This window comes from Saimiri boliviensis, chromosome 11, assembly GCF_048565385.1.
Source record: "Saimiri boliviensis isolate mSaiBol1 chromosome 11, mSaiBol1.pri, whole genome shotgun sequence".
Taxonomy (NCBI): domain Eukaryota; kingdom Metazoa; phylum Chordata; class Mammalia; order Primates; family Cebidae; genus Saimiri; species Saimiri boliviensis.
Window position 1 is genome coordinate 50,170,777 of NC_133459.1, and position 22,636 is coordinate 50,193,412.

A 22,636-nucleotide genomic window follows, 5' to 3' on the forward strand; every position below is an offset into this window, starting at 1 on the left:
TGGGGGTGATGTTGTTAGGCAACCAAGTTTAACACTAAAAAATTCTCAGGAACCCATTAATAGGTAGCCAATATTTACAAGACCAATGGTATAAGTTTATTTGATCCAGGTACTGGCAATTACTGTTAAATTATTTGTACTATATCCTAATGAAGTTTAATTATCTGAGTTCAGCAAACCTTTTTAAAGCACCTGTTGTTTGCTAGGCACTTTCTTAAGAGTTGGAGAAAGGAAACGTCAGTGTCTGTCCTTGAGCTTACAATTTAGTATCCAAATTATAGGTGATTTATAAATTTTAAATGTAAGGCTTGCAATATTATGTATGTATGAGAGATGGAAGTAATGTAAAGGTGAATTCATTTACAAGGAGGTGAGTTTACATTGCCTTGGCTGGCAGCAAGAAATTTTTTTGTAATGGGGAATGTTGATAGTTCATCTTCTCTTCATTCCTTAGTCTTGAACTGTGGTTTACTGAGACAGATACATATCACTGAAGTTTCATGCTGGGTAGACACGTTGGCTGACATTGATAAATACATTTTTTTTCCTTGAAGATTTAAAAGAATAACCAATTCCCAAAAAGCAGAAATTTAAATAAATATGGTAGTGTTTAAATTAACAGATAATTTTAAAAGTAAAATGTAAGCATTTATTTGTAACATGTGTAAGTAAAAATGGAACATACCTGTTGTTCATTGGGTATAGATTTGAGATTTAAGGGTAGTTTTTAATGTGTGAAAACTTAAACTTTCAGGCCACCAAAACAACCACTTTATTTACAGGTCGGGTGCAGTGGCTCATGCCTGTAATCCCAGCACTTTGGGAGGCCAAAGGGAGAGGATTGCTTGAAACCAGGAGTTTGATTCCAGCCTGAGCAAGATAGCATAACCCTGTTCCTACAAAAAAAAATTTAAATAATAAGCCAGGCATGATGATGTGTACCTGTAGGTCAAGCTACTTGGGAGGCTAAGGCAAGAGGGTCATGCACTCCCAGGAATTCAAGGCTGCAGTGAGCTATAATCACACCACTGCAACCTGGGTGACAGAGGAAGACCCTGTCTTAAAAAACTAAAAGTACAGCTCAAAAGCCAATAGATAAGATTAAACAGAATAGTACAAATACTCCATTACTTCTAAGAAAGGAGAAAAGGAGAAATCATGGAATAAGAAACAAAGGGGAAATGTGGAAAACCTATCAAGATGGTAGAGTTAAACCCAACTATATCAACAGTTACACTAAATGTAAATAGAATATACACTCCATTTCATGTCAGACTGGATTATAAAAAGCAGGATATATCTATATATTTTCAAGAGACAAACTTTAATATAAAGATACTGGTTAAAAGGATGGACAAAGATACACTAAGCACAGCAAAATTGGCGTAGCTGTGTTGGTATCAAAGGAGACATTTTTTTATTTTTTTTTTATTTTTTGAGATGGAGTTTCGCTCTTGTTGCCCAGGCTGGAGTGCAATGGCGTGATCTCGGCTCACCGCAACCTCCACCTCCTGGGTTCAGGCAATTCTCCTGCCTCATCTGGGATTACAGGCACATGCCACCATGCCCAGCTAATTTTTTGTATTTTTAGTAGAGACGGGGTTTCACCATGTTGACCAGGATGGTCTCGATCTCTTGACCTCGTGATCCACCTGCCTCGGCCTCCCAAAGTGCTGGGATTACAGGCTTGAGCCACTGCGCCCGGCCCCAAAGGAGACTTTTAAGACAAGAAATATTATTAGAGACAAATAGGAATATTTTGTAATGATAAAAGCATCTATTTATCAAGAATAAATAATACTCCTAAATGTATATGTACCTAATAACAGCTTAAAAACACATGCAGCAACAAAAATTGACTAAAATGAGAAATAGCCAAGTCCACAGATTCTCCCTCAAGGTCTGATTAAGCAAGTAGCCTCTGCCTTCACCACCTCCCTGCCCCCTAAAAAATCAGGAAGGCTGTAGAAGATTTAAACAGCATTATCAAATCAACTTGACCCAATTGACCTTTCTAAACACTACCCAACAATTGTATGACACATAGTCTTTTCCAGGTGCATGTGAAATGTTCATCAAGATAGAACATATACAGAGAAGTCTTAATAAATTTAAAATAGTTGGAATCATACAGGGTATATTCTACACCTATGAAAGAATTAAATTAGTAATTGATAACATGGAGAAAATATCCAATTATTTGACAATTAAGCAATGCACTTACATGGACTTAATCTATGATACTAGAAACCAGAATCGGTATTACCCTCAGGGTAAGATGTGGTGATTGTTTGCAAAGGGAAATATGGAAACCTTCTGGATTAATGGAAATATTCTATTTTTTTTATTAAGTGATGATTAAATCAATATATGCATTTGTCAAATCCTCAAACAAAACACTAAGACCAAGGCACATAGACCAATGGAACAGAATAGAGAACCCAGAAATCAAGCAAAATACTTATAGCCAACTGATCTTCGACAAAGCAAACACAAGCATAAAGTGGGAAAAGGACACCCTTCTCAACAAACGGTGCTGGGATAACTGGCTAGCCACATTGTAGAAGAATAAAACTGGATCCTCATCTCTCACATATACAAAAATCAACTCAACATGTATTAGAGACTTAAATCTAAGACCTAAAACCATAAAAATTCTAGAAGATTCCTTCTACTAGTGTCTGAAACAAACAAAAAAATTCCAGAAGATAACATTGGAAAAACCTTTCTGAACATTGGCTTAGGCAAAGACTTTATGACCAAGAATCCAAAAGCAAACGCAGCAAAGATAAATAGATGGAATTTAGTCAAATTAAAAAGCTTTTGCACAGCAAAAGAAATAACAGAGTAAACAGTCCACAGAGTGGGAGAAAATATTTGCAAACCATGCATCCGACAAAGGACTAATATCCAGAATTTACAAGGAACTCAAACAGATCAGAAAAAAAAAAAAAAAAAACCATCAAAAAGTGGTTTAAGGACATGAATAGACAATTCTCAAATGAAGCTAATGATAGTAAAACAAATGGCCAACAAACATGAAAAAATACTCAACATTATTAATTATCAGGGAACTGCAAATCAAAACCACAGTGAGATTATTCCTGCAAGAATGGCCATACTCAAAAAATAATAGATGTTAATGTGGATAGGTGAAAAGGGAATGCTTCTATACTACTGGTGGGAATGTAAGTACAACCACTATGGAAAACACTGGAGCTGCCTTAAAGAACTAAAAGTAGATCCACCATTTGATCCAACAATCCCACTCCTGAGTATCTACCCAGAGGAAAAGAAGTCATACGAAAAAGACACTTGCACATGCATGTTTATAGGAGCACAATTTGCAGTTGCAAAAATATGGAACCAGCCCAACGCCCATCAGTCAAAGAGGAAATAAATTGTGGCATACATATACTGTGGAATGCTTCTTATCCATAAAAAGGAACAAAAAAATAGCATTCACAACAGCCTAGAGGGAGTTGGAAACCATTATTTTAAGTGAAGAAAAGCAGGAATGAAAAACCAAACATCGTATGTTTGTACTTATAAGTGGAAGCTAAGCTAGGGGGATGCAAAGGCAAAGGAATGATACAGTGAGTCCACTTCGGGGCTTCAAGGGGAAGGGTGGGAAGGGTGGGAAGGATAAAAGACTACACATTGGGTACAGTGTACACTGCTCAGGTGATGTGTGCACCAGAATCTCAGAAATCGCCATTTAAGAAGGTATCCGTGTAACCAAACACACCACCTGTTCTCCAAAAACCTGTTGAAATTAAAACAAAACACTAAGACCAATGCACTTAATTATATATATTATACCTCTATTTTAAAAAGAAACTTTGAGCTAGCTCCTGGTCCTAGGTCCTCAGTCCTCTCAGCCTGACTTAGGTGGACCTGCTGGGGGTTGCTGCATCATCTTGTCTTCTGTCAAAAAGAAGGACATTAAATTTTGTCTTTCTCCCTTGTAGCATTAGTGACCACAAGGATCCCAAGGATCGAATGGTTCAGGTTGTGAAATGGTACCTCTCAGCCTTTCATGCAGGAAGGAAAGGATCAGTTGCCAAAAAGCCATACAATCCCATTTTGGGCGAGATCTTTCAGTGTCATTGGACATTACCAAATGATACGGAAGAGAACACAGTGAGTTCTGCATTGACATTTTTAAATTATCTTAAGTTGTATACTGATTCAAGATTTCATTTTATTTAGGGGCAAATAATGATGAAAGCAATGATCAAAAGATGGTCACCACCCATAGAATAAATTTTTGATAGATCAGTATAGTTTGAATTTACTGAGAAGGGGAAAAAGAGTAGGATGAGATGTGGATAGGGATGTAGAAATCAGATCTTGCGAGGCCTTATAGGCCATATTATAATTTTATGGCTTTTCAGGATCTCATTTTTGTCTTGAGAAGATCATTAGAATGATTTTGTGAAAAATGAATTGAGAAGGGGCATAAATAGAAGCATGGAGACCATTGTGGAGGTTTTGACATTATTCCAAAAGAGACATGGTAATTCAGGCTTTATTTTGGAGGTAGAAATGATTGATGGACTGGGGGAGGTAAGGAACGGGAGACAGCATGGGCACTTAAGCAGTGGCAGTGTCATTTACTGATAAGGAAAAGATTGGATTTGCGGAGAGAAAATCAAAAGTTCTAATATAAAATATAAAGTTTCAGAGGTCTGTGAAGCTAGTCAAGTAGGGAGTTGGAATTTAGGAGTGTGGAGTTGAAGAGAGGTCTGAGATGAAGATGGGGCTTTCAGAGATTATAGTGTATTCAGATGGCATTTTAAAGCCATCTGAGTTAGGCACACAATCCTTGCCTTTAAGAATGTGTTAGTCTACTCAGGGAGACTGACACAAAGCAATTAAAATGTTGTAATTAAGTGCTATAGTAGAGATATGTATGTAGAGTGCTTGGTGTGTGTAGAGCGAGCAGAGACCCCAATTATCAGATTCTCAGAGATGTCATTTGTGTTTTCTCATCAAAAGAAAATTATATTTGCTTGCAGGAACTAGTTTCAGAAGGACCAGTTCCCTGGGTTTCCAAAAACAGTGTAACATTCGTGGCTGAGCAGGTTTCCCATCATCCACCCAGTAAGTTACAGAGCTGTTCTGCAATCTCTGCTCTCAAACTCTTCTGTCTAAAGTGGGTGATTAAAAGCTCCATGGCTGTGTGGCTAACTGTGTCTTTGCTATTCCCTGAAATGGAAATGATTGGTTCCTCATATCTTTTACTTTTGTAAGCTCCAGACTCTTAGCTTCACCAATTAAGTATGTATAAAAAGAAGGGATTTAGGAAACCAACTTTTAATGCTTCCAAAGTCATCTTACATATAGTAATTTGTGCTGTAGAGACCTCAGCAACTGTGAGGCTGTTTATATAAGTGATATGTAGTTTCTACACAGTATATTCCTGGTACAATGCAGATACCAAAACCGGGGATGCTCAAGTCTCTTACATAAAATGGTGTGTTTTATATTCATATAACCTATGTGCATACCCTCTTATATACTTCAGTCATCTCTAGATTACTTATAATACCTAATACAATGTAAATGCTATGTAAATACAAATTTTTACTGTATTTCTTTTTATTATTTTTTTTTCTTTTGAGACAGGATCTTGCTGTGTCCCCCAGGGTGGAGTGCAGTGGCACAGTTATAGCTCACTGCAGCCTCCTAGACTCAAATGATCTTCCCACCTCAACCTCCCAATTAGCTGGGACTATGGGCATGTGCTACCACACCCAACTAATTTTTTTAATTTTTTTGTAGAGTCAGTGTATCACTGTGTTACCCAGGCTGGTCTCAAACTCCTGGACTCAAGTGATCCTCCTGTCGTGGCCTCCCAAGGCCTCCCAGGCGTTAGCCACTGAGCCCAGCCTCTGAATACTTTAGATCCACAGTTGGCCGAATCTGTGGGTATAAAACCCATGGATATGGAGGATCAATTGTAAATACCCTCAACATCTTGTTTGTTCAGTGCAGTATTAAAACTGGAAACACTGGATGGGCCTAGGTTGGGGCTGGGGCCTGGGCGTACTTGCAGACCAGAACAGATAGCCCTTTTGATTTTAAGCTTCCTGGATCGATCACAGCATCGTTTCAGGGATGGTCCTGCCCACATGGCTCTGAATGAATGCCTGCATTGGGGAAAAGGGTATAAAAGGCAGGTGGGTACCTTCTGGCCTAATTGGAGGCTGTTTGAGATGTAAAGGATTTCCCTGTGAAGCAAGTTATTTCCCCAGGTTATGTGATTTTGGAGAGGTGGCTGTAGGTACATAATGTACTTACGGAAAATTTCTATTCAGTTTCAGCCTTTTATGCTGAGTGTTTTAACAAGAAGATACAATTCAATGCTCATATCTGGACCAAATCAAAATTCCTTGGGATGTCAATTGGGGTGCACAACATAGGGCAGGGTAAGTCTGTTGGCACTGGGTGGACTACCGTGTTACAGGATTTTATGTCATTCTAATGTGTGATGTGGACACTGTCTAGTAAAAGAAAATGGCCCTGAAAGCCAGACTAGATGTCACTGTTAGCAAGTAAGCATTGGTGTTGGGGGTAAGAGCAAGGGAGGGCAACTGGATAGGTTGTCCCTAAATTGAATGGAGTATCCATCAACTCAACAAGAAAGCCTTGTAGCCACTTGACACTACTCATCAGATATTCTATCCCTTCTCTCCACAGGCTGTGTCTCATGTCTAGACTATGATGAACATTACATTCTCACATTCCCCAATGGCTATGGAAGGCAAGTGTGTCCATTTCCTCTGATCAGCAGTAGACTCTGCTGTTCCTTGAGACATGCCCCCTTCCCTGTCTTTCCTCTTAACTGTCAGCCTTACCTAAAAACTTTTGATTTTGCAGGTCTATCCTCACAGTGCCCTGGGTGGAATTAGGAGGAGAATGCAATATTAATTGTTCCAAAACAGGCTATAGTGCAAACATCATCTTCCACACTAAACCCTTCTATGGGGGCAAGAAGCACAGAATTACGGCTGAGATTTTGTAGGTATTTTTTCTGCCTCAGAGCCCTAAAGCTTTTCTGAAATAATTGCCTTTTGTCTTGAACTATAGCTTCTGGATTAGGACTGTCAAAGAATGGTTCTGTCTTTGTAAGCTTGTTTCACATTTGATGTGTCATGTCTTTTGTTAAAATCCCGTATCAGAAGACCTAAAACCGATATTCAGAGCAGTCAGAGGTCATTGATAGGTTTCCTTCCCAAGAACCTGACTTGAGATGTTGAACTGAAAGAGGGCTTTCTAGGTTGGCTAGCCAACCCCAGTTTGGATTGCTAATTTATTCTTGCCAGACTGGACCATGAGCTGGTCCTTACAGCAGATTTTGTGACCCCCGCAGCAATGCCTCCAAGTCCTAACATCTGTGCCTTTGCTGGGGAAAAACAGTAACCATCACATTTTGCAGGCATCTGGCTTGTTTCCATTTGACACTCTTGGGTTAGATGAATGAAGATGACAGTGCCAGTCAGTTGGGCCGGTCCAGAGCCTAGAAGAGGAACTTCTACAGTGATGCCACCTTGACTTTCTCTGCCTCTGAAGCCTTTCACTGGGGGGAAGGGGACAGTGGGAAAGAAAGTTTCAGGCGTTGATAGCAGCTCTCCTCCCTCTGCCCTGTTCATTTCTCCCTTTTCTGGCCTCTTTCAGTCTTGTTTATGCCTTGCCCTTCCTAACCAGGCCATTGTTGTGTTGCTTAGTCTTCTCTCATTCCATACTTGTGTGTCCAAGTAGAGGTCTGTTACGGCTTTTGCAGAATGGATCCTTGCTCAGGGAAAGTGTTCACACCATTTGGCATAGAGGTCCCTTTCAACCTGAGGATGAAAGCCTAGTCTCCAGCATTATATTCTGAAGCAGAACTTTCCCTGACCCTGACGTCAGCAGTTTTTTACTCCTGAACCCCAGTGCCCACGTAAGCTCACCACAGCACTTACCACCTAGAATCTCAGTGGTGATGTCTGTCTCCACTAGGCTGTAGACAGCTTGAAGTTAGGGAATTTTCCAAGTCTGTTATGGTCCTAGCACCCAGAATAGGACGTTCTTGCCCCTACCCACTGTTCCTGGGATCTCAAGTTCATAAGCATCTTGTTGAAGGCCCTCATTCTTAAAGTTAGCCCTGGGGAGTCCAGTTCTGTTGATACTTTTGTCAGAAACTTCACAGTTGCTCTTCTGCCCTCTATTCTGTAGTTGGGCCACATTGAGCAGATTCTTTGGTAGAATAATTTTCAACTTGAGACTAACACAAGTATTTCCTTTTCTGTTCAGTTCTCCAAATGACAAGAAGTCTTTTTGCTCAATTGAAGGGGAATGGAATGGTGTGATGTATGCAAAATATGCAACAGGGGTAAGATCCTCTATTTTGCCACTTGTTTAGGCTACGTTAGATTGTACCCTACCCCTTGTTCTGGCTTCCTTCATTAGTACTTCTGTTATAATGCACTTCCTTCTGTAGTACATTAGAGCTGGAACTTTAAGACAGCTTCCCCCCACCTTCTCCCAGCAGTATAGCTGATTATTACCATTTTTACTTTTCTCTCTGCTCTCAAACAAAACACTTGAGAATAATATATGTAAAACAATGCCTGGCACATAGTTAAGAACCCAGTAAATGTTAGGTATGTGTGATATGTTTATAAAATGAAGCAGTAAATGGTGTGTATGCATATACACACAGTTAAAGATTCTGTATAATAAAATTTGCTGACTGCCTGGCACCAGAGATACTGAAATGAGGAAGATGGTCCTTTCCTTCAAGGAACTTGCACTCTGTACTCCTCTGCACTCAGTGTTCTCCTCAAGGAAAGAGGAAAGCTGGTATGAAATTAACAGGCGGAGCCAGTAAACTATGTTTTGGACCTAGAGAATTTGAAATGTCAAAAGCACTACAGTGCGCTTAACATTCAGATTAGGGGTTTATGGGTCTAGTTCCCCATCTACCTCTATTGTTTTCTAGGAAAATACAGTCTTTGTAGATACCAAGAAGTTGCCTATAATCAAGAAGAAAGTGAGGAAGTTGGAAGATCAGAACGAGTATGAATCCCGTAGGTAAGCCGACATTAAGTGGAACTATTGCTGCAATGCTTAAACTGCCTAGGCGGAGGCACAAGGCTGGGTTTTACAAACAGTAGAGCAGAGCCTAACAGAGTATAGACCAGGCTTGAATGCCTGGGTTCGATACATCAGAACTACCACTTACTACCTTTGTAAGTAGTAAGTGGTAGTGGATGACTAAGTTAGCTAACTTCTCTTTACCTTCTTTCCTGAAATGGGAATAAAGGCCACATCTTAACTACCTTAAGCCACTGTAATTTACATCTTGATCCTTATTCTCTCCATTCATACTGTTTTTTCCACCACCTTGTTAAATCCAAGGGAGTTAATCTGAAGTGGGACTTCTCAGTTCCTCTAACACTTTCAGTATATAATAAGGGACACTCAAGCCCTAGAGAGGTAAACTGATTGACCCAGAGTTGCACAGTCTTCACAGAGCCTGAAGTAGAATGTCTCAGCTTCCCTATTTTTCTTCTGTTGACCTTATCATGTTATCAGGCAGCCCTTATTTCCTTGTTTGACAACTAGCCGTGGAGTCTTCTGAGCCCGTATCTCTGTTCCTTACTCCAGTGCCCTGGTGCCAGCATAACGAGATTTAGTCCATGGCCTACAGCACTTGAAGCCATTTGACTTGTGCTATACTAGATTCAGGGTGGTGGTAGGCTTTCATTCCCAACATCTCTTATCTTCTTGTTTTAGCCTTTGGAAGGATGTCACTTTCAACTTAAAAATCAGAGACATTGATGCAGCAACTGAAGCAAAGCACAGGCTTGAAGAAAGACAAAGAGCAGAAGCCCGAGAAAGGAAGGAAAAGGAAATTCAGTGGGAGACAAGGGTAAGCTTTCCTGCCCCACCCTTCTAGGTGCTACTCCTCCTATACCTGAGCAGTAATTTATTTCGGTGAATGTCGAAGAAGTGATGTGCCAAACACTGTTAATAAACAAGGTGATCCCTGGTCCCTACTTAACTCATTTCAGTCCAATGGTGGGGCGGGGAGAAGACATGAAGTAAGTATAGAAGTACAAAGCAAATATGTAACTAAATTCTCCCCCTTTCTCTTACAGTTATTTCATGAAGATGGAGAATGTTGGGTTTATGATGAACCATTACTAAAACGTCTTGGTGTTGCCAAGCATTAGGTTGGAAGACGCAAAGTTTATACCTGATGATCAGGGCAGTAGGCATAATTCAGCAAGAAATAATCTTCCTTTGGGAGAAACCTGTTTACTCCCTTCTTATTACAGTGGTTCCTATCTCAGGGATACTGGACTTTTCTGACACAGATGAACAATTAAAGTGGGAAAGTTCTCTTTTCCCTCTGTGGCAGTTAGGATTTTGACTTCAGTCCTGAGAAAAACTTCAGGTTTTGAAAACAAAGTGATGTCTGCTCCTTTTCCAAACCTCACATGTTGAAAAGCATTTATAAATCCATGTCTGAAACGCCACACTCTAGTACTGCTGTTAAGATATACAACCTGTTTCTTAGTCCATATAATCTTGGGATACATACACATACACATCTATATACACACCACATACAAACACGTATGTCTACACACACACACACACACACATATATATATATTAAAATATATCTGATGCCAGATTTTTTCATAAATACTCTGCCTAGTGTAAATATGGGTTCCTCTGAGTTGTTTTAGAAAATTAGCACAATGTATTAAAATCAAGTGTTAGGAAATTTCATGGTCTTACCTACAATAATTTTTATTTTGGAACTGAACTATTATTAAATTGTATCTAATCCTGAATTAGTTTAATTATTCTTAGTGCTTAAGGCTTCATAAAGTAATTTTTTCCAACCTTTTTTTAAAATGTGCATCTTTATTTATCTTTACAGTTAAACCTGGAAGCCAGTTACTCAACAACCTTGAATTCAGGAGCTAACTTTTCAAAAAGACACTTTAAAAAAATGGAGGATCTATTATTTTCCTTTTTCCTCTCTCAGACTCTGTTTTCTGTCTGTAGCCCCTGCCAGGCGACGACTTAGAATCTTCACTGAACTCATGTTGCAAATGTAGGGCTACCTGCCAACATTTTATCCAAAAATGTTTTATTGCCTTAGAGGATTTGGGAAGAGTGTATATGGATCCCCACCCCATAGTGAACCAAAATAGATCCAGTAAAATGAATGAATGCCACAGCAGCAGATGGCTCATTCTGAAGGGAAATACTATCTTTATTAAAAATACATCAAAAAAAAAAAAACAAAACAACTAGGTATTAGTACCTATCATCATTTAGGTACTAACACTAATACCTAGCATTTAGTTATTCAATATACTGGTTTCACAGGGCCTTTCAAGAAGTAGATTCTCAGTCTCAGGACGCAGGCCAGGGCTTCTCAGAAGTGCTGCTGTAAGCTTTCTGGTTTCAATTGGCCCACTCTGCTAATAATTTTTCTCCAGCTCCTATAGTAACCCTGGGTTTATTAGTCTCAACAAAGAAAGGATAAAAAGTAAATCAAATGCTATGATGCCAGTGCAAAAATTCAAAGGCAGTAGTAGTATAACTCCATAAAATACAAACACATTTTAAAACACACATTGCTTCAGGCCAACGCGACTGCAGTTTATTTGACTATTTTATGGTAGGGGAGAAGGTTGAGTGTTGATGTGAAAGCCCTGATATCAGTAATGGGGATGATACAGTCTGCCAGCAGAGGAGACGTTGGCAGGTATGTTAGCTCCATCACTTCACAAGAAGAATTTGAATCCTCACCAGAAGAGGTACCATCCTCTTCCAATTCATACTTCCCATATCCAACAACCTAAAAAAGGTCAAAGACAAAGGTGAAAAATATGCTGACCAGACTTAGGGGTTTAAGATCTCTGATAACCACCCAAACTCAGTAAGTGACAACTCTAGAAAGGACGGAGTTAACCATACTCACATGAACGCTGAGCATTTTACTTCCTGGTCCTCTATGAGCCTTGAACCAGTTGACCAGGTCTGATTTTGAGAATGACTTCAGTGCTTCAATCTTACAAGTGAAGGGAGGATAGGAAAGAAATTAGAAGAAAATAGCTCTGGTTAGGTTACTCCTAACCTTCCAGACCAGAATGATGAAGCTCTCTGGCATACCTTGACGTTTTATGATCATCTACAATGGCCAGAGAGGTTAGTAGATGCTATAATTACAGCTAAATACCAGACACTGAGCCCAGCACCCAGATCTCAGTAGTGTCACCTCCCAATTACATGGTAACTGCATACTGTGGCTTTAGGAAATCTACCTTCTATTAAGAAAACTAAAGTGTGTTAAGGTGAAGCCTCTTGTTGAGTAACCTCTTTCCATCACAGAGCAATGATGTCCTATGGTAATTCACCATATAGGGGCTATATATTGCCGAAAGTCACACTGGACTGCAGGATCCAGATCTCTTTTTCATAGGTTTTACTACTTGGGAATAGAAATTGTCAAAAGACCTGCCTGGAAAAATGAACTCCATAAAAACAAGAGTCCTCAAATTTTCTTTAAATGGCAAAACCTTTTTTCTCCACAAAATCACGTAAACCTCAATATAAAGCACAAAAATAGAGCTTCTCTAACTGAAATTGGTGGTAGTGTTACAAGGATTAGCACCCAGCTCACATGGCCACCTAAGGTGCTAGAGAGGCCAGTATGAAAACTCAAGAAGTGAGCGAGTAACCAGGCCAGGGCTACTGTTCAGGCTTCTCCACATGACGCTGGTTTGCATGGACCTGTGACTACTGTAGAATCAGGAACCTTCACCAGTTTGTCTGGGCTGTCTTATTCTGAAAACCATGTTACCTCATGGGCAAGGCGGTCAAAGAGGTACTGCTGTGTCACCACTTCATTCCAGTTCCTATCCACCTCCTCCCCAAGGTGGGTATCCTCGCACTCCTTCAGCTTGATAAGAGCTGTGACCTGTTCCCACCGAAAAGAAAATGCTCAGGTATGGGAACATATCACTTCCCCCAGAACACACCTGGTCATGTCCAGCCTGGCTTGTGATGGAGCCAGCATGATAGAGAGGGATGAAGCTAGGGGGACACTATAGTAAGAGTAAGGTGGGGCTGCAAAGCTAAAAAGCTAGCCAACAAATAGACCTGTTAAGACTTGTAGCTGGGGGGCTTCTGTGAGCCAAAGGCCAAAAGACCAGGCTGGCTCAGTCACCTGAGTGTTGAATGCCTCTTCAGTGAGGTTCTCGATCTTCTCCTCAAAGCTAGAAAGGAACTCTTCTATCTTCTTATCAACAACTTCAGAACTGAAACAAAACACCTTCAATTCAGTCATCAAAAACCTGATCTCAGGCACAAGGCAAAGAAGGAATTAAAACGTATTTCCAGGAAAAAAGGCTAACGTGTTTTCCTTAAGTTGAAGAAAGGAAGAAAACAAAATCTCCCCTTCACCCCACCTCCAGCCCAGTTTCCTGGTATCCTCATAATGAAGCTGTCACAACCATGTTTGACCATTCCAAAGCTGAAAACAGGATTCAGCATGCATGTCAGATCAAGCATCCTTTCCCTTCTTGTCCTCAGGTCTTCCTGAAGAGAAGAAACATTGGCAAGCCCTGCACAATGACCACAGGACTTGAATCAAGTCCTACAGGGCCACTGGAACTATTGATCAGTCCTAGAACAGGGCATCTATAACAACCACCATCTTCCCAGCTTCCACTGACTAAACAGAACAAACCTAAGGTTTCAGGAAGCACATGTAGCCCTCGGCTACTCTCCATGTCCCATCTATTCACTTCCTTACTCACTTGTATTTGGTTGCCTGAGTCCCCACGGTGACAGAAAATCCTAGAATCCCAGATGTGTTCCTACAGGTAGGGTAGACATGGTACCTACAGCCAAAGAAAAAAGTTATATGAGCTCAGGTGGTCATCTGGGCCCTGGCCTTGGAGGCATTAGATCTGAGTGGGAAACATTTCTGCCCATCCTTATGGAACTGGAGGTCCTGAAAGAGGACCCAAAAATGTTACGGTGGCCATACCTCTCCTGAATTGGGGAACATGAACTAGGTTTTTTTCTTATCCTGAAACTTGGCCAAACTGAAAACCTGATTATAGTCCAAGATACGAATTCCAAAAGTTTGGATGAGTAAGTGTCACCCTATGAGATGGAAGGAAGCTCTAACAGGCTGCTCAGTAAGGATATCTAATAAACTTCAGCCCTAAGCCCTTATTTGAGCTCAGGGCCTTGCCAGCAGACTTACCCAAGAGTCTGCTTGGTTCGAAGGAAGTCAAAACAAGGTTCTTCCATGTGCATCTGTAATTCAACATATCGCCCATCAGCCCAACTCCTCCCAGCAGAGAAACTTCCATTTCTTCCCCAAGTCCAGCCTCCCTTAGTGCCTTTTTCCTAATTGGCCCAGGCCTCCTGCCCATGCTTATACTGGGTGAGAACAGTAAATGACCATCTCACCTTGGAATCAGGTCTCTGACCACCCCATGTCCTTATCCCAGGCAGAAAACGCCAGGCTTCACAGTGGGTCAGGGGGCTGCTGAAAACCTCAGCATCTCCTTTATACACTTACCACCAGCAGCTCCATAAGAGTATATTCTCTTAGACTCCTGGTACCTGACTGAAAAGAGAAGGTAGTCAGGCCAACTGAATATCCAATGGTTTATAGGGCTTTTAAATAATCCAGCTATTCTAGGCAACCACTTAGGCATCGCCACCAATGCTCTCCCCCAAGAGAGTTAATCATACTTTGGTGGTGGTTACATATCTGCCTTCCCACCAGACTGAAGGTCTATGAGGACAGGAGTCATGCTTGATCATTTGTACTCCCAGCACTAGCATAGAATTGCGGGTGCAAAGAAAGGTGGGATTAATAATCTCTGACTTTACCAGATCCCGCCTAGAGGACTCAAAGGACCCAGAGGACACATTCTAAAATTAAGTACTTCCAATTCAAAGCCCTAAGGAAGACAGCAGGAAATGTTTGGGGATCCTAAAATGTATGTGGGTCTATTCCTCAGAAGGACAGAAAACAGAGACTTGGTGCCACACACAAGGAACAAAACCAGTTGATAAGAAAAATACTTAAGAGGAAGAAACCATGCTTTGGAATCACATGCTAGCTGCCGAGGTTGGCAAAATAATGCATTCAGAATGAAAGGGCAGGAGGCCAGTAAACAAGGATGTTGCTAGTGCAGCCCAGAGTCAGCATCTTGTAGGGTCCTCTGACACAGTCATTTGTTTCCCACTTACCAGAGGAAGAGGCTAATGCCCATGTGCCTTTGCAAGCCCTGATTAGTCAGCATTGAGATTTTCTGCTTCCCTCCAAAAGGACCACAACAAAACCAATGCTCTATGTGAGACAGGATATGGTTTCCTAAAGGAAACAATTTGTACTAGAAGCTAGTGCTAAAAGGTGACTGATGGAAAGCATTTCTGTGAACAGTCTTACAATAGGAAATCCTGCTGAAAATGAGAGGTTCTCCTGTTCTGGGGTTGTAAGCAGTCAGAGACACTGAAAATGTAGACTAGGTTAAGAAAGCCTAGGCCATACCATTTGTGGAGTTTGAGATCTGGAAGTCATAACCTAGAAAAGACTGCAGGTTGGAATGCTACAGCCACAGAGGCGCCAGAGAGAAGCAGGGCCTCTACAAAAGGACAAAAATTTATCAACCTAGCTCCAGAACTGCTGATTCTTCCTGAATCAAAGTACCTATAAAGATGACTAGGACAAGACACAACTTCACTAACAATCAAAAGATGACTGTGACCTCGGGCAAGTGAATTGGCTCCTGACAACCACACCAGGATAATGTCAGAATAAGGCTGAGGCCCAGGACCAGAAATAGAAGACACAGATGATGATAATCAGAACATCCCACCAAAAGCCCAGTCAGGGATCTTCACAAGACCTAATAAAAAGTGAATTCCTGATGCAGGGAACCCAAGATGACAGCAGTAGCTAGAGGAGCCCCAGAATTCGGGAAGTCAGCAATCAGACTAGACATGCACAGGTTTAAGGAAGGTCTCCATAGTTCTAGAAGCGCGTGGGACAAACCACAGGTTAAAGCAGGCTATGGGCTAGCTAACTGTGATTATTGCTAAGTGCTTCCTTACTTTAAATACCACCCTCCCCAATAGAATGACATGGAAAGAACACAGAATCTGAAGATAAAAGGAATAAATTTAAGACCCAGCTGGTAAGACTTAAGAAGAGGCTCTGGGCCATGGAGTTGTCACCCTAAAACAGAGGTGATAAATCCTTCCTCTCAGGTGCTTTAAAACATTTATGACTCTGGTAGTCATTCTGTTTGCTGTGTCTTAATTGTTTGGCTATGTTTACTTCTGTATCCTTTTCAAAACTGTCCCTAAACAAATGTCCTTCTGCTACTTGGGAGTTCTATCAGAGGCATATGTACGGATTTCCATCCACACCTCAGTTTCTGGCCCTCTAGATTAGTACTTAGGTGATTAATAAAGCAATACCTCACTGTGATTGAAAAAGGATCAATTTTACCAACAGGAGCAATTTTTAAATGTAGTTGCTTCAAGAAGACAAATGGCCCCAAGCATGAAACGACAGAAGTAACTATAAAAGGGCCTTGAAGGTCACTGGGTCAGGTACTGAATCTTCCACTAGTCTTTAATACCCCCAACTGACCTGGTAGTACACAGTGACTTCAGAGTTGGCATCACCCTTGTTCAGAGCTTTCACTTTGCATAGATGGTGGCCCCTGGGCAGCTCTACCACCTGGAACTGCACAGGCATCTCCTGCTCCAGAGGCATGAAGTTTAGTTTGCTGCAAAAAAATTAGTATGGGTCACTGAGGCACCTAAAAACTGTAAGTAGCTAGGCCTTCTACAGCACCTTTTCAATTGCTTTGTATACCAGCCTCGAAAAAAAATCTACCACAAGCAGTATTTCAATTGTGTGTTTAGTAACAACTGGATTGTGGCTCCATGCCCTCTCGCTGGTAAGAACACATAACCCCAAAAAGAAAATTCAAACACTTACTCAACAACATATTTCAGGAAATCCATAGATTCCTATGAGGCAAAAGAGAATAACTACATTAGGCTCTCTAGACATTCATTTCAGCCAGACTCAGCTAACATCAATGTTCCAATTGCTTGGGGAGCCCTGCATAGCTTTAGAAAAGCAGATAGAGTTGGTGACCTAAATGCTGGACAAGTTATTCATTGACTGATTCAAGACTGATTATGTTTGTGGAACACTCAGTGACTCTTAACTGTTCTGGCTCCCATGGCAATCTATTTACCCATATACAGTTTCCCAAATGGATCAAAATTAATTGTACAGTGTTAGTTTACCCAACTAGGCTGTGGCCTTTATGACAACTATGGACTATGTTTCAGAATCCTGAGCCCACTGACATAGAACCTGGATTAAAGCAAAGAAAATAATATTTAATACTGAGTGAATACATTCTCTTCCCCTTTTAAGAATTATGTGTTCTTATCTATAAAATAAGGAATAAGTGGAGGGATGAGCTCTTCTGTGAAGTGATTTCTACTGGTGAAAATTCATGGTAGTAAGTATTCTGTGCCAAAAGCCTTTGCCTGGAACTCCCACGGGGCTCAGGAAAACAGGCAACTATTCCTTCTCTTCCCTTTGTGGATTGAGACTTAAAATTTTTTTGGAGACCAAGACGGAAACTAAGGCTGGTTTTGGGGTTGGAGAATGAAGATAGAAAGAAGGGGAGGATAGCAGCCACAATTTCAAGAGTGACCATTTATGTATTCCAATCAAAGGGCCAGCCCTGAGAAAACAGGAAACCATGGAGGAGGATGGTTAACAGCCAGACAGTTTAAGGAGAGAATCTTGAACAAGTATCTGACTGAGGAAAAGGCCTTAGGTGCAAGGCTCCACAGACATGTCCAACTCAATATGTACCAGAACAAACTTCTCACATGCTCCCAATCTTAATACTATTCCTGCTCCACCAACCTACTGCTTCAAGCAAGACCTTTGGGCATCATTCTAGATTCCCTTCTCTCCCACCCCCACTGAGTGAGTTCTGGTCATCTTCTATTTCTTAAGCACTTTTTTTTTTTCTTTCTTTTTTTTTTGAAACACAGGTTATGGATAACTCATATGAGTGAAATCATATCTATACAAGTTTTTATAACAGCTTCATAACTTGTCTCTCTGGATATTTCTTAACCACAAATCTTAAATCCTTTAACGGTTCTCCATTTCTACAGGATAAAGCCCCAGCACCTTAGCTTCACAAACAGGCTTAACATACTTGTTCTGGCTATGTATGTATGTATGGATGGATGGACACACATCCCTCACATTTCCTTCTATTTTAGTCTCTATACTAAATTGTTTATGGTTTCCACAAACAATCTTCAACAAATCTAAGTCCTGGTCTATTACCAGCAATCTATTTTTTAATTTCTCTATTTCTTTTCTTTTGAGACAGGGCCTTACTCTCTTGCCCAGGCTGGAATACAGTGGTGCAGTCATAGCATCCCGAGCCCCAAACTCCTGGGCCCAAATGACCCTTCTACCTAACCCTCCCAAGTAGCAGAGACTACAGGCATGTGCCATCATGTCTGGCCAATTTTTTTTTTTTTTTTTTTTTTTTTTTCCCGTAGAGATGAGGTCTTACTATGTTGCCTAGACTGGTCTTGAAATCCTGGCCTTAAGTGATGCTTCTGCCTTGGCCTCCCAAAATGCTGAAATTATAGGTGTGAGCCATCATGCAGCCCAGCAGTCTTCATTATAAGAAAACTGCCCAGCATCAGAGAGGTCAGGTTCCCTCCTAAACAGAATATGATAATGCTGGCCTGACAAAACTACAGTTTCCCCTTTAGGGAAGAATTAATGCAATTCCAAAGTTCACAACTGCATTCAGACCTGGCCTATGCTAACAGAGCATCTCACACTCACTGTGCTTGTGACATTCCCTTGTACCAGGCCCTCAACAAAGAGCTGAGATTTGAATTCTTTGACGAAGCTCAGCAGACACTCAAGGGTAAGGCCATCCATCAACGCCTGGTACTTGTCAATCATAGACCAACGGGCATATTCCAGGATTAAAAGCCGCACATCTCTGTACAGAGGGCAGAAAAAAAATATGCAAAGTTATGTTATCAGAAATGAATCTTGAGAATAAAGGAGTATTTGGTCAAATTTCTATAAAGAATGATTTTCTAAAGAGAGACCATTTTTATCTCAATATAAGATGGGAAAACAGTATCATAATCACCAAAAAAGTACTTAAAATCGCATATGCAAACTTTTAAACAAATTTGCTTAACACTACAAAAATGCACTTAACTGTCTCAGTTGCAGAGTAAAATATTTCACATAAAAGTAAAGCTGCCAGATGAGTAAAGATTACTTAGTTGTACATTGACTTAAAATTATTACTATTTTGGTTTGAAATCTAGTATTTTATTAATTTCTAGAGGCCATCATTTGGGTATCTATTACTTTAGTGACAATATAATAGAGGTAACGGCTCCGGTCCAGAATCAGATTAACTTCATCCCCCATCTCCACAACCCCAATCTGAATTAGCTGTTTGAATTTGACAAGTCTACTAACATCTATGACTCAGTTTCTTCATTTGTAAAATAGGGGAAGTAATTTATAAGAGGTAACCATTTTGGTTAGAATTAAATTAATCAATGTATATAAAATTCTTAGATCTAGCACAAAAATCTTCAAAAAACAGGTTTATTATTCTAGCTTTTATAAATTTCAGGAGTTGAATTTTAATAAAATAGAAGGTAGTATTTAATAATGTGGTATTTTTATAAATAAATAAAGTAGTATTCTTGAGTTATTGGCAGGGGTATTATCATATCAATCGTTACAGATAACTCTACTTTCTAACATACATATATCTGGTTAATAGTTTTTGTAACTTTCCGTGATCAGAATATCAGTTATTACATGCCTGACTCCTAACCCCTTCTAATTCTGGAAACTGATGGGTTCATTATAGCTGTGTCAAAAGCAGAACCTCTACATAATGTTGTGCTGTTCACTATTTATAGATCCCCAGAGCAAACTATTTATAGACCCCCAGAGCAAAAAGGTCAAGTAGGGGCTAGCCAGCCACGTGCACAAAGGGCTATGTCTGTTCAGAAGACTTTTCTCTCCCTCCCACAAAGGCTCCACCTGCTAATGAAGGGTACCCCTAAGGGATACTTTTTTCTGATTCGCACAAACCTGTCCTACAGGCTACAATTAGCCCTGGACTAAAGTAGTAAGAACAGGCTCTGATGGAAGGCCCAAGGGGGTTGCCTATAGGCAAAGGGTTTAAGTATTAGCATACAGAGTGTTCGGCTACCTTTCTGGTCTCTTCTGGAACCTTGGCTGAATTTGGAATAGTTAAGATTGCTAGATAAGTGACATGGTTAGAAATTTAACTCAGCTACTAATCACCAACATACTAAAATCACCAATAAATCATTGAGGGCTACAATAAAGCCAGTATTTCTTTATGGTTTTTTTGTTTGTTTGTTTTTTATGAGACAGGGTCTGTCTCTGTCATGCCGGCTGGAGTGCAGTGGCATGATCATGGCTCACTGCAGCCTCAACCTCCTGGACTCAAGCAATCCTCCCACCTCAGTCTCCCAAGTAGCTGGGACTGCAGGCATGTGCCACCACACCCAGCTAATATTTAGATTTTTTGTAGAGAGAAAGTCTTGCTATTGCTCAGGCTGGTCTTGAACTTCTGGGCTCGTGATCTTCCCACCTCAGCCTCCCAAAGTGCTGGGATTACATGCCCGGCCCAAAACAAGCGCATCTTTAACTGTTATTTAGTTATGATGATTGGGGAAAACACCCTTCTTTACTTTTAGTCTCTAAGTACAGTAGGCTGCTTTCAGTCCCATTCACAGCTAACTACATAAGCTGGGTTTAGAAATACTATAACCCTCTGGACTGGTTTCCTAAACAGCACAATTCAAACATGGCTAAAAATTAGCACTGGAATATAGTGTTCCCCCACACCTACCCACTAGGAAGACTAATACTTTCAGGCCCTCAAAATATAAGCTCATCTCATTTATACTCACTTGGCCAAAGTCTCTGGCTTGATGAGGATGTTAAAGTAAGTCTTCTTCAACTGCTCAGTTATCATTGTAAAGACAGCTGGTGTGGAACTGAACTCTGCTAAGTAGTTAATAATGAGCTGAAACAGTAACTAAAAGAAAAAGAATGAAGCATTTTAAGAAGCATGGAAATCCGCTATGTATTAGGGAGGAAAATGCTTTTCTTTGGTTTTTACCAGGGGCTCAGCATGGTACTAGGAATGTGGGGGGACATAAGAAAATTACTAATAACTCAATTTTTTGTTTGTTTGTTTGGATGTTATTTGGAGACAGGATATCATTCCAGTCATCCAGGCTGGAATGCAGTGGTATGGCCAATCATAACTCACTGCAACCTCAAATTCCTGGGCTCTAGCGATAATCCCATCAGCCTCCTGAGTAGCTGGGACTAGAGGCACGCACCACCATCCCAGCTAATATTTTTGCTTTTGTAGAGATGAGGTCTTGCTATGTTGCCAGGCTAGTCTCAACTCCTGGCCTCAAGTGATCCTGCCTCCACAGCCTCCCAGCCTCAAAGAATCTTAAGGGTCCAAAATCCTAAATATTATCAAATTTGAAACAATTCTTCCTTTTTTAATCATTTCATGGGTGTTCTCAATAAGATTTGTAGTTTGTCTTTAGATAGGACCTATACTTTTCCTGTTTATTAGCCATTTTATTGTTTTTTTTCCTCAATATTGTAAATAAATTTAAGACTGTTACCATCCATTTGTTTATTTTTTTAAGAGACAGAGCCTCGTCATATCCCCCAGGCTAGTGGCACAATCATAGCTCACTATATGCTCAAACTCAAGTATTTCTCCTGCCTCAACCTCTGGAGTAGCTGGGACCACAGGCACATCCACCTGGCTTCCATTTCTAAGTGGTTATTGCTACTATGCAGGAAAAAAAGCCATTGATTCTGATATACAGCCATATCACACCTAATTTTTTATTTAATTTTAGTGGTATGTGAGGTTTTCTAAGAATATAAATAATCATATCATCTGCAGGGAAAAATATTTTTCCAAAAAAGTTTTCATTTTTTCATCTTACTGTAATAGCCAGAACCTCTAAAACAATAATAATAATAGAGATGATTGTGGATTATTCTTTGATGTCAGTGTTCATCATTTTATCAGTTAATATGATGTCTGCCGATAGTTCTTTACCTGAGGTTTTTATACTTAAGTAATTTCCTTCCATTCCTACTTATTGGGAATACCAACTCAAATATATCAAATGATTTATCAGCAGTTATCACTATATTCATATAGTGGTTCTCCTTTGACTTGTCTTATGGTGACTTATGATCATCATTTTCCTAATACTACACACCCTAGCATTCCTGGTACTTGAATTACTCTTTCTGCTATACTGGATTTAATTTTCAAATTTTAAGAAAGTTTACATTTATATTCTATAGGTAAAATTGATCTCTAGTTTTCCATACATATATATATATATATAGATATGTGCTCTATATTAGGTTTTAATATTAAGGCTAAGCAAGCCTCACAAA

At 40.2% G+C, this 22,636-nt stretch overlaps 2 protein-coding genes across 13 annotated transcripts in view; one reads left to right on the forward strand and one right to left on the reverse strand.

Moving 5' to 3' along the window:
• The window catches only part of OSBPL9 (oxysterol binding protein like 9), a 182,938-nt gene extending 172,477 nt beyond the window's left edge, over positions 1-10,461 (forward strand). For all 8 annotated transcript variants that reach the window (XM_039474568.2, XM_010349188.2, XM_003921563.3 and 5 more), the window contains 9 exons: positions 3,972-4,143; positions 5,022-5,106; positions 6,324-6,434; positions 6,706-6,769; positions 6,886-7,026; positions 8,299-8,377; positions 8,987-9,078; positions 9,784-9,919; positions 10,149-10,461. In XM_039474568.2, coding sequence (XP_039330502.1) covers positions 3,972-4,143; positions 5,022-5,106; positions 6,324-6,434; positions 6,706-6,769; positions 6,886-7,026; positions 8,299-8,377; positions 8,987-9,078; positions 9,784-9,919; positions 10,149-10,223 — 955 coding nt within the window. In that variant the 3' untranslated portion in view covers positions 10,224-10,461. The remainder of the gene's footprint in view (positions 1-3,971; positions 4,144-5,021; positions 5,107-6,323; positions 6,435-6,705; positions 6,770-6,885; positions 7,027-8,298; positions 8,378-8,986; positions 9,079-9,783; positions 9,920-10,148) is intronic.
• A 796-nt stretch (positions 10,462-11,257) lies between these two features.
• The window catches only part of NRDC (nardilysin convertase), a 110,226-nt gene continuing 98,847 nt past the window's right edge, over positions 11,258-22,636 (reverse strand). For all 5 annotated transcript variants that reach the window (XM_003921562.4, XM_010349122.3, XM_003921561.4 and 2 more), the window contains 11 exons: positions 21,100-21,227; positions 18,959-19,121; positions 17,054-17,085; positions 16,700-16,838; positions 14,612-14,659; positions 14,291-14,343; positions 13,836-13,919; positions 13,244-13,334; positions 12,878-12,994; positions 11,996-12,085; positions 11,258-11,872 (listed from right to left, as the gene is read on the reverse strand). In XM_003921562.4, the coding sequence (XP_003921611.1) occupies positions 11,675-11,872; positions 11,996-12,085; positions 12,878-12,994; positions 13,244-13,334; positions 13,836-13,919; positions 14,291-14,343; positions 14,612-14,659; positions 16,700-16,838; positions 17,054-17,085; positions 18,959-19,121; positions 21,100-21,227 (1,143 nt within the window). In that variant the 3' untranslated portion in view covers positions 11,258-11,674. The remainder of the gene's footprint in view (positions 11,873-11,995; positions 12,086-12,877; positions 12,995-13,243; positions 13,335-13,835; positions 13,920-14,290; positions 14,344-14,611; positions 14,660-16,699; positions 16,839-17,053; positions 17,086-18,958; positions 19,122-21,099; positions 21,228-22,636) is intronic.